At 49.7% G+C, this 12,082-nt stretch overlaps 1 protein-coding gene across 7 annotated transcripts in view; it reads right to left on the bottom strand.

The window, feature by feature from the left end:
• The window catches only part of LOC132827096 (transcriptional activator MN1-like), a 133,195-nt gene extending 127,481 nt beyond the window's left edge, over positions 1 to 5,714 (bottom strand). For all 7 annotated transcript variants that reach the window (XM_060843573.1, XM_060843574.1, XM_060843576.1 and 4 more), the window contains exon 1: positions 2,031 to 5,714. In XM_060843573.1, coding sequence (XP_060699556.1) covers positions 2,031 to 5,712 — 3,682 coding nt within the window. In that variant the 5' untranslated portion in view covers positions 5,713 to 5,714. The remainder of the gene's footprint in view (positions 1 to 2,030) is intronic.
• Between the last annotated feature and the right edge of the window lie 6,368 nt (positions 5,715 to 12,082).

The raw sequence follows: 12,082 nt of genomic DNA, 5'->3' as shown, positions 1-12,082 counted from the left end.
TGAACACTTGTGGGTAAGCCAGGTGTGAATGCTTGTGTGTGTGAGTATATCCGACAGTGAATGCTGGTGTTTCGCTGGCCGCATTGTCATTGCATTTGTACGGGTTAGGTGCGCTTCTGAATTAATATTTGTGTCTGTGTGTACGTTTCTACCTGTGCTGAAATACTTCCGCCAGAGTCCGAATGTGCAAGTGGAACGGTTAATCGGTGTGATTGGATGGATTTGAATGTGTGCCTGTGATTACGTGTCAAGAGTGTACATCGATGTTGCTTTGACGGTGTGTGTGTGTGTCAGAGTGTGCGCTAAGCTGGGGGAACACATCAACACATCGATAGTAAATGTTACAGGTCACTAAGTCCACACGATAGAGGTTTATCTCGAATGCATTCCCCAGCTAAACTAAAGAAGCAGTTGAGGAGGAATTCTGCTAACCAGCTATTGATCCAGGGAACCTTAACTGTTGTGAACACAGAAAAGCCAAAAAGGAGACTGTGCAACTACATTTAAAACCGGGAAGAAGGTCTCCACAGCACAGTGTATGTCCTTGCCAGCGCGAAGCCCTGAGAATGCTGATGCGGGGCTCGCCAATACAAGTCTTGCATGTTAAACACGCCAGCTCTGAATTCCAACCCTACTGGGCTTGGTATTAAACAGAACAAAGGAGCCAGCAGCAGGGTTACCTTTCACAACTCACACACCCAAGCTAGAATGGCATTCGGACTGCAGCTATCAAATGATGCCGTCCAAACTTCTACAGCAAACCACCACCCCCTCAGTATCCGGCCGAGCCAAGTCTGTGGATTAGGGGAGAGACAGCAAACTCAAGATGTGAGCTGGAAACTAAGTCAAGCTAAACAGGGGCAGGCAGAGCAGCACGACAGAACCTGTTGTGTAGTTTCGCTCAGAAACTGAAAGGTGGTCAGTCTCCAGTGTAATTTTGGTGTCCAACAAAATATACTTCCCCCCCCCCCCCCCCGTTAACATTTATTCCATTAGAAACCAAAGTTGTAACCAACAGATGTGAAAGTGATGTAAAATGTCAGTAAAATATTCCAACGGGAACAACTCCCGGGAAAATTCTGAACGCATCTCTTTCGTTTGTCCCTTCAATTCCTTGAACAGTTTTAAAGCCTCCGCCTCTTCCGAGAATAAACATTGTTTTAGGTCAGTTTAAAGGAACATAAGCAGCGGCTCTTCCAGCCCCGGCCGCACCCCCCGCCTCATGTCGAAACTATCCTGAGGATTTCTAATGAATACTTATTACAGTCGAGGTGGAGATGAGGTATCGATCAAGAAACTCAAGACCAATCTGAATCAACCCTGTATCCTCTTCTGGCCAGGAGTTTGACTCACAAACCACTACGGCAGACGTGGGAGGGTTAATTAAGTAAGTCCGGGGTGGGGGGGGGGGGGATGGAAAGCCCACAGCACATGCTGGGGGATGAAGAGATCGAGCACAGCCACCCGGGTGTAACAATGGAGGAGCCCTCTCACACCGCCACATCTGTAATAGTCTCGACAAATTCCCATTCAGCTTTAGTTCATCGGGTAAATTCGCTCGCTGATTACAAATCTGAAGGATTCGCTAAAAGTGACTTTGTTGGAAAATAAATGGCACGACTTCAGTCTGCACTACCCCTCTGGTGGTCTTTCTGCTGTTGCTTAATGAGGTACCCGATTAAAATTGATTAGAACGACCCCGTTTTGCATCCCGAACCAAAAACCCTGGCTTCACACCATTACAAGCGTTGTCCTTGACCTGAAAGTGTGAGCACTCCTCACCAAGGTGAGAAAACCTTGCCTCTCTCTCCACAGCCACTTGCTGGTTAAGAGCACCACTACCACCTAGAACTCACCCTAACATCCTGTAGGCATCTTCCCAATAGGGAAATAATTATGCAATTGCAATTGTGTCTTTTTTTTTCCGTTCAAATTGGAACTAAAAATGGTGAGACCCTCAAAAGCATTAAAACAAAAGGTGGCTGAGCAAGTGATGGTGTAGTATGTAGTAAAGTAAACGAGAGAGTTACCTTCTTTGTTGGTACTTGCAGACTTGGCTTTTTCCCACGGTGCCATTTGCTTGTCTTCATCCTGTGGATCCATCATGGCCTTGTCATTGGGCATGTACCAGGTAGAGTTATGCTCTGCCATCAATGATTCAATGTCTATAGTGCTGATGGCAGCCTTACTATTGTCCGTGCTACAAGCAGCCAGTTCTGTGTCCCCATTCTGGCCGGGGCACTCGGCCTTTTTGTTCTTCATGGCGAGCGGCTGGTCCTCAGATATGCTGAACTGCTGCCGCTGCAGCTGAATCTGTGCTTGCAGGATCTCCAGTGGGTGAATCTCGTCCTGGGTCGATGTGCTGGTTGGGGTGCGAACCTGCTCCATGCCTGGCGTACCCGGGTGCCCACTGCCAGTGCTGCCGAGCCCAAAGCTGTCGGCGCCAGGCCCCGTGTTGGAGGTAGTGTTGCTGTTGGGGTGTGCATTGAGCATGCCATGGCCCAAGGGTTTCTGGGCACTGAGCAGCCCGTGGTCAGCTCGCTGCAGCTTGGGGGAGCTGGTCACTAACCGGGTGGCCTTGGGTATGTTGTTGTCAGAGCTCGAGGACACCTCGTCTTCATTGCCATAGTTGTTGCTGACGTCGTCCGAGAAGTCAACCTGAGGCGAGCTGCCATCTGATTTTGTCACACTTTGAATTCCACTATCCAGGGAGGACATGAGGTCAGGTTGGTCAGGGAGCAGGAGGTCATTCCCTTTCGCCCAGGATGGGGAGGTGAGGGATTTATCCTGCGGGGTCCCACCTCGGTCACCAGCGTGGCTCGACTGACCCTGCTGCCCTGGACTGACCCCAGGATTCACATTTTCAGCCGAGTATTTGTCAAAAAAATTCCCCGGGCTGACGTGGCCGCTATCCCGTTTTCTCCGGCCTCTCCCTCGCCCAGTCTGTCCTTTGCCTTCACTCGGGATGGCCTCCAAGGCATAGTTTGGGGACAGGTTGCACTCTGGTTGGGATGGCGGGTTTGGCCCCTGGGTGCTATTCTGCACTGTAGATGTGCCCAGCTTGCCACTCCCACCACCAGAGACCCCCATCTGACTATTCTGCTGAGCGCTGCCTTGAAAATATTCAGGCCCATTGCCCGTGCTGCCAGTCGGGGGTCCACCAACATTCCCGCCACCACTCCCACTGCTTGGCCCAACGCTGTCTTGCTCAGTTTGACTCAGTTTCCGTTTCCCTTCATTCTGGTTCTTTTTGTTAAAGGTGACGTTGAGGTTTGGAGCGCCTAAACTGGCAATCATGTTCTGGCAAGCCGTGGACAGGGCAGCCAAGCAACTCTGCCCATAAATGGTGTTATCCTTCGAACCGGGTTTGCTGAAGGAGCCCAGCGACAGGGACCCTATCTTGCTCATGGAGGGCCGCTGGTTGGCTTGGTATTCAGACTGGGGTGGGTAGTTACCAGGCGATGGGGGTACTCCAGGGGGATTGTTGTGTGGGTTAGAGGGTCGGTTCGGCCCCCCGAACGGAAAGCCTGGTTGTCCGCCCATTGGGTTACCTTGGAAATCAGGTCCGGCTCTTCGATCAGTCGACGTGCTGGGAAGGCCCATGCCCCCGCTGGGTGACTGCATCTGTGCGACATTGCCCATACTGTTGCCAAACTGGGAATGCATCCCAGGTGAGTGCAAACCCTGTACATGTCCGTCACCCGGCATTCTCATTGGCTCTTGCATCCCCAGTCCATTCCCACCCGGCCTGAACAGCATGCCTGAACCGTTCTGCTGTAAGTTCATCTGGACAGATTCATGGGGGCTGCCTTCAGGGGGCACAGCGGATCCACCCATCCTTCTCTGAAGCATCTCGCCCGATGGGTGGTGGCCAGGGAACCAGGCGTTTTCCTGGCCCATCTGTGGATTCTGAGGATCGAAACTGGGCATCCTCCCACCACTTTCCCTCTCAAAGCCAGGCTGCGACATGTTCGCCACCTGCCCGCTGTGCACTATGCTGTTTTGGTTGACGTCAGCGTGATGGCTGAGGTGCTGAAGTTCAGGTTGCCTCATCCTGTGCCGTTGGTTCCTCGATACCATCTGCTTGAACATCATCAGCATGTTTTGCCGCTGCTGCAGGGACTGTTGATCAGTCCCTGGATGCTGCAGAGGAGGTCCTGGAGGGAAGCCCTCTGGACCAGGTGGTGAAAACTCATTGGGAAGCCCAGGGTACGCTGAGGGTGATAAATGGTTTTCCAAACTTGCGTTGTGCATACTGTTGCTACTCCAAGTAGCACAATTGTCCACGTTGTGGTTATTTGGAAAGTCAAACCTTGGCCTCTTTGCCACATTGAGATACGGAGCATCAAAATGCTGTAGTCTCTGATTGGGCTGTTGCTGAATGTTGAACATAGGGTCAGTGTAAGGGTGCATATTCCTGTTCTCTAATCTTTGAATGGGGTACTCAAAAGGAGCGTGCTGATTTGGCATCATTGCCCCGCTGTCCTGGAGACTGGAGGTCGGAGGCCCTGTCTCTGCTTGCTGCTGCCGGGGTATCGCTGGGGGACAAGAGTTCTGCCGCGCGAGCAAACCCGCCTGCTGCTGCATGAGAGGATTCCTGGCAGCCACGCTGGACTCCATGCCCACTGGCATCTTCCGAGCATTCCCAAACCTTTCGTAGAACACCCCGTGCTGCTGCTGCTGCTGAGGGTGGACCTTGCCCAAGCTCACTAGACCAGGGGTCCTGGGCATGGCGGTGTTGGCAGGAAAGCTGCCCCCGGGCACGTGCCTACCCGGGCCGTAGTGAGGGAGCTGGGCACCAGACTCGGAGGGCGAGAACACAGGCATGTCGAAGGGCCTGGCGGAGGGCTCATTCTGGTAGTTGTACTCCATGGAGTCCACTGCTGGCTGGCTCTGCAGGCGCCTCTGTTCCAGTCCATGCGCCTCGGAGGAGGAAGAGGCTGGCAGGCCGTGGAAGGAGGCGGCTCGGTTGGGGGACTGGTCCAGGGGGAGGCAGGGCGTGTGGTTGGAGGACGGGGTATGGTGCTGGTGGTAGTCTGAGAGGTTACCTGACCTCCCCACCTGTGGTGCCTGCTGTGCAAAGCCTTCGCCTGGCCCCCCTCCTGCAGCAGCAGCAGCTGCCCCCCCTCCAGCCTGGTTCTCCCCCAGTGGGTCATAGGTGTCGCCGAAGGCGTGCGGCTGCCCGGCCAGGGGGTTGCCGCTGTAGGCGGCGGCGGTGCCCAGCAGGCGCCCCCCGTGCAGGCACGAATGGCCGGGCTCGGTGCCGCAGAAGCTGCCGCTGAAGTGGGGGTGCCCGTGCGGGTGGGGGCCGCCGGGGAAGTAGCCGTGAGCGGCCTGGGGCTGGGGCGGGGGCGCTGCCGCTGCCGGAGGAGGCGGCGGCGGAGCCTGCGGCTGCTGCGGGCCACCAGGAGGAGGCGCCGCCGCGCTCCCCGCCGCCGCCGCTGCTGCTGCTGCCGGAGCCTGGTGCAGCTCCGAGTGGCCCCCTCGGGGGTGGAAGGAGTACGCTTCCCCGCCCAAGGCCGGGTTCATCCCCAGGCCCAGCATGGGGGGCTCCAGGGGACCCAGGGTCTGCTCGTCCATTGCGCTGCCACTGGCCCCGGGGAAAGTTGGGCTTTTGTAGTGAGCCGACATAGCCAGGGCTGCTGCCTGGCTGAAGTTTCTCTCCCCACCCGGGCCACCGCCGCTCCTGCTGAACTGATCCAGGCTGTACATAACTTCCCAAATCCCCCGCCCCCCACCCCACCCCCAAACCCCCACCCCAGGCCAACCTGATCAGTACGGCATGACAACCTAGAGCTAATCTCAACCGCAAAACCCAGAGAGACAGAGAGAGAGAGAGAAAACAAATAGAGGATTTAAAAATTCTTTCTCCCCCCCCCACCCAAATTTAAATCAACGAGTAAACAGGGAGGGGAAAATAAATGCAGCCCACCCACCCACCCCCTTCAGTACCTCAAGTCTAAAAGAGAATTGTTTAAAAATGTCAAAGACATTGAAAGAAGAAACTCACCCTCTCAGATTCACATTGTGATTCCAAACACTCTCTATCTCTCTACAATGTCATTTCAGCTTTCATGTCCTCGTTATTTTGTAGTTCTTGGTTTGAAAATAAATTCTCGGGTTCAGTCATCAATTCTTAATTTTCTCTTTGTTTAACACCTTCCCAAAACATGCCCCCCCACTCCAACCCCCCCCCCCCCCCCCCGCTCTCTCTAATTCGCCGGGAGAACTGAAGTCCCCGGGGCTGGTCTGATCGATCAAGGGATAGGGGAGGCGGGTGGGGGGGGGGGGGGAGCTGAGTTCCTCGCTTGATCCAGCGATAGTGCCCAGGAACCAGGCGGTGGACTGGGGGAAGCGGAGGGTAAGGAGTGGGGAAGGGGGTGAGAACTGGAAAAGGGAGGGCGCTAAGACACCGCACCCGCTGCTGCTGCTGCTTACAGTGGTTCCAAACTTGCATCCATCTACTGATTGAGACCGCCGGGGAACTGGAACCTCTCAGTTGAAATGTTCGTCTCCTTTTTTCTCTCTCTCTCTTCTTTCTGTCTCTCTCAAAATCTTTAATCCGGCACTATGTGAGAGTGAATCTAGGCTGAGATCTGGCTCTCTCTCTCTCGCTCGCTCTCTCGCTGTCTGATCGTCTCTCTGTCTCGATCACTAGTGCTGACTTGAGAAGCACAGTCTGATCTCATCCCTCGGAAAGCCAGCAACAAGTTTGATACTGCTATCTGCAATCAATTTCAGCCATTATTCCTCCACCAATCATTGCTACGCATGCTCCTAGCCAGAAGGCGGGGCTTGGAGTTAAGGTGGACTGAAGTGAACCCCTTAAAAAGAGAGACAAAGAGGCAAACACACAAAAAAAGGAAGCGAGCAAGAAAAGGGGGATGGGGGGTGTCATTACAAAGTGCATGCAGGATCTAAAGAGCGCCCTTCGAAATGATAAGCCTTGTCTTAGCTGTCCGCATTTATAAATTAACTGCATTTAGAAAATGATTTGCCCATTGCATTCACGCTGCGCTGTGTCCTCCACACCAGTCCCCCGTCAAGTTAACAGTATTTTCTGAAATCTGCCGGTTGCAAAGGAAGTTAAAGCGGACTCCTAGAAAAGCCAATGGTTTGCCTGCTCCCCGGAGCTGGGAGTTTAGCGAAGCCCTTTCCCCTCTCATTAACAGTTCGTTTGCAAAGCACAGAGCAATGCAGCAATGCTGCTTCGTCCAGCATGTCGCGTTCCTCGGATCGGTTGCGCAAACGGTGAATTAAAGCAGCTCGGAATGCAAAGGGATCTTGCTGAAGTTTGTTTTTTTAAGCGAGAGGCTCATAAGGACGATCTTCTCCCGAATGAAGAGAGGATAGCGAACCGGACAGTGCACTCCTGTCTTCACTGTCACCGTTCAGTTCAAGTTATCCCCAACCTGCCCCACTTCCTGTCCACATTCCTTTCTGATGGTTGTTCACTCAGAAAATGAACCAAAGGGGGAGAGAAAAACCACAAAGACAAAGGTTTCAAATGACATGGTTAAGAAGTCCAAGCCTCCTTAAACAACGCAATTAGTCTTCGGGGGGCTAACGAATGCAATTCTGTTCTGATGTTAAAATCAATAGTGCAATTTAATATCTCCTCTTCACTTTATCAAATATTTATGCCAATAATCTCAGTTAAAATGGTTAAACCTTTATGTGATCTGGACGCGGGGTGGCGGGGCTTGAAATTCATCCCACAATTAGACACAAGCAGAGAGAGGGAGAAGGCTCCCTCGCCAACAACCAATCTCCTCCTCAAGAGAGAGAGAGAGAGAAAACTGGGAATCTGGAACTCACACACACACACATACACACAAGGAATCAGGGCGAAAATCATCGGCCCCAGTTGAATAATTCCTGTTATTAATATAATTAAACAGTAGTCATGATTTTAAATATTCCCAGGTTTATTCCGTTTGGAGTTTTTTTTAAAGACACAATCGATTCTACAACGCGTTGTTAATTTCAAGTCAGTTCTACCTCTGCTGTAAAACAAAACCGATTTTTGTGAAAGTTTAGAAATGGGAGTTAAAATGTCTTGAAGTGTCCGAGTCCGGGAGGCTGAGGGGGATTAATGTATTGCAGTATTTTTTTTAAGAAGAATCTCTGCTCTAGCTGTTATGGAATCCAGGGAGCTGGAGCTGGTGATTAAATATTGATTCTGTGTAATTAGTTTTCATGTGAGCCATCCGCGTGGTGATGTTTTTAGGTATTGAGTAACAGCGTCGAAATGAACTTCGACACTGAAATTATTAGTTAGGATGTGACAGGCTGCGAGAGATTTGAACGAATTTGCATTGTGATTTCGGAGAGAGGAGAGGAGAACGAGACCTTTCCGAAGGTAACAGAAATGAATAATTTCCCCCTTCTCGTTTATATTCCGGGTTTAAAGTTTAATGACATGTAGGAACGGCTTACAACATTCTCTGGGGCTGAGGTTGAAGCAACATATTTTATGAAATAATATTTGTGGGTGATCACCAACACAATGCAAAACCAAAGACACACAGGTACATTCCCCACACCAGGCATACTGCACCGGTTATAATATTTTTCAAACAAAACAAAATATAAGGCAGTCTGAGAAGTTGAAATACAGTCTCTTCCTTTCGATTAAAGTTCTTTAATCCCTATTTATTTTACATTGCATTGTGCTGCTGCTACCTGAACTCTTCAGCCCCTCGGAATACACCTAAATTCAGAGAGGTTGCTTACTCTGCTTCATGTTTTTTTTTCCTTTCCGTGTGTATCTTTCGCCAGGGAACAATTATAGAACATAATATTTATCTGGGTGCCAGAGTCCAGACGTTGTTTTCACTCCCCCCCTCCCTTCTCTTCACCACCACCACCACCCGCCCCCCCCCCCCCCCCCCCCCCAAAACACACACACAAAGCGCTTGTTCTTTGTGGTTTTGAGAAAGGATGTGAAAGCTTGTACACGTGGACATTGCCATCTCGTGGCGATGGTTTGAACAATCCAGAGAAAGAGTGAGGATAGAATTTTGTTCCAAACACTATATTTTTCCTTAAACAATTAGGCTGGCGACAAAAAGAAAGTCAGGACAGAACTACGAAGTTGAAGTTTCATCATCTTTATTGCCGCGAGTTGAAGGTGTCGTTCTGTGATAACTTGGCTCAGTCCTGTGCAGGGACGTTGCCCTGTTGCTGGCCAGTGATGTTAGATGTCGAATTTCCTGAGCAATACATCTGTCCGTGCCCGGTTTCTAAAGACAAATCCTCACCCCCTGCCCCTTAAGTACGCCCACACGGATACCTCACTATTTGGTTCACAAGCCAGGCTTAAAAATAAACAATTTTGCAAGGAGAGATTTTATTCATCTCAGAATCCAGACAAACTCGACAGGAGACTTGTGAGGTACTGACCTATATAATGGGACTATCACTGAAAACGGCCGGGGATTATAAACTCTAAACAGGTTCATGTGGTCTCTATGTTGACAGCAACCTTGATAAAACAACATTGGTTATTACTGGTTAATATAACTCAATCATATTTTAAAAATATGGACACGATCATTCAAAGTATATTTGAGGGACATTTGTACAGTCAGGACCTAGTCAGAAGGAGTCAGCATATTAGTATTGTGCCTGAGCAATCTCTTCCACTGAGGATGGGGCAACTCAGGTTTTGACAAGGACAAACAATTAGTTATTAACTTAAAGCTTTAAAAAACAAGTCAACAGGGACTGCTCCATGGTTCAGTGGCCACTGGACAGTGTTTAATACCCTTGTCAAGCAGGGATTGTGACTTTAAGTCTCACAGGTCCTTGAGGAGGTTCATATTATGGGTCGGACTAGGGATAATGTATTTAACTAGAGATCAGGAGCTTGTAGGTTCAACTTCAACCTGGTTTGAGTGCATTTCACAGCTTTCCAGGCCCTCTTGTGGTGTGGGGGCACCACAACTTCACCAACACGTTCCAACCCATCTCAGACACCTCCCTCCCCTTCCTAGAACTCTCTATCTCCATCACCGGTGACTGACTAAACACAGGCATCTTCTACAAACCCACCAACTCCCACATCTACCAGGACAACACCTCCTCTCACCCTGCCTCCCGTGAAAAGTCAGCCCTTATTCCAAATTTCTCCAACTCCACCGCATCTGCTCCCAGGAGGACCAATTCCAGCACAGAACACACCGGATGGCCTCCTTCTTCAAAGACCGCAATTTCCTCTCCCACATGGTCAATGATGCGCTCCAGCACATCTCATCCACTTCCAGCACCTCCGCCCTTGAACCCCACACCACCAACCACAACAAGGGCAGAACCCCCCTGTCCTCACATTCCACCCCCACAAACCTCCATATTCATTGCATCATCCTCAGCCATTTCCCCCAGCACTAGAGATATATTTCCCACCTCACCCCTATTCACTTTCTGTGAAGATCATTCCCTCCACGACTCACTTGTCAGGTCCACATCCACCGACCAACCCACCCTCTCCTTGCGGCACCTAACCCTGCCACCACAGGAATTGCAAAATTTGTGCCCACACCTCCCCCCTCACCTCTGTCCAAGGCCCCAAAGAAGCCTTCCACATCCATCAGAATTTTACCTGCGCTTCCACACAGGTCATTTATTGTATCCGTTGCTCCCAATGTGGTCTCCTCTGCATTAGAGAGACAGGATGCCTACTTGTAGGACGCTTCAGAGAACATCTCCCAACACCCGCACCAAACAACCCCACTGCCCTCTCCCTGCCCCACCCCCCCTCCCATTTATTTCGCCACCCCCTTGTCGCAAGCCTCATTCCTGATGAAGGGCTCTTGCCCAAAACATAGATTCTGCTGCTCCTCAGATGCTACCTGACCTGCTGTGCTTTTCCAGCACCCGACTCTCAACTTGTGTAGTGGTAGTGTCCCTATCCCTGCACCAAGCAATCCAGGTTCAAGTCCCACAAGCTCCAAAGATGTGTATTAACATATCTGAATAGGTTAATTAGAAATATAGGTTACATTTAAAGAAAAAACACATCAAAACAGTGGGGATTCATGATTACCCATGGGAATCTCCAAAAAACTGGCTAGGGAATAACACAGAACAATAAGCATATTATGTCAGAGTGAAGTTGATTACTACTGAACTTGGTGCCTTTGCATTTCATGACCTGCATTCCGAACCTCAACATGAAGTGGCCAAATTTGCAGATGATAGAAAACTAGGAGGGACAATAGAATTAAGAGGAATTTTAGAATGGATTGGACAAAATATAGACATAGGAGGAACAATGGCAGATAAATTTAATGAAGTAAATTTGAATTGTCAAAGTGTTGCACAGAAGATGGAAAATACATAGTGCCAACTTTATAGGTGTGTCGCTAAGGATTAATCTGAAAGCAAATCAGGAGACTTGGCACTCAGTGCTACAGAGGTCCAACTAAAGCAAACAGCCAAACCAATAACATTTTCAAACATATCATCAGCAGAAGGGAAAGTATGTCAGAGCAGTTGATGGTCAAATGTTATATGGTGCAAGCTCTGGTCATCAAGGAATAAAGAACACGTTACAGCAACAGAGACACTACTTTCCAGCATCAGCGAAAGACTGGAGAAACGTAGATTTTTTTTTAATCTAAAAAGGGACAGCTGGGAGTTTAGAATTGTTCAGAGTGTATCGAGAGTTGGCCCAGAATATTATTTTATATTAAATGACAGGGAAACTAGTGTGTCAGTTTCAAACCAGTGAAAGTGAATTTTAGTACTGGTATCAGAAAATTCTTCTGTGCTCGGATTGAGCAATATGTAGAATAAATGTCCAAGTGGAATCGAAGAGGCAAATTTGGTATTAGTTTAACAGTATCTAGGATGGGTGAACGGCCTTCTTCATTTGTAATTATATATCAGTTTTCAATTTTTAGCCAAACAATGCAACAGAGAAAGCATTTAATCATGTGAAATGTCAGTTAGTGAAAAAGTGATGCAAAGAATTGTTTGTATACCCTTCAAAAACAGCTCTGGTGAGTGTCCCAGAGGATTACTACACCTTAGTTCCCTATGCACTGATTTCTTAAAATGATCCATTCCACAGCTATAA

The sequence above is a fragment of the Hemiscyllium ocellatum genome, chromosome 24, assembly GCF_020745735.1.
Source record: "Hemiscyllium ocellatum isolate sHemOce1 chromosome 24, sHemOce1.pat.X.cur, whole genome shotgun sequence".
NCBI classification, from domain to species: domain Eukaryota; kingdom Metazoa; phylum Chordata; class Chondrichthyes; order Orectolobiformes; family Hemiscylliidae; genus Hemiscyllium; species Hemiscyllium ocellatum.
The sequence above is the reverse complement of the archived record's forward strand: the minus strand, read 5'-3'. Positions and strand labels throughout refer to the sequence as shown.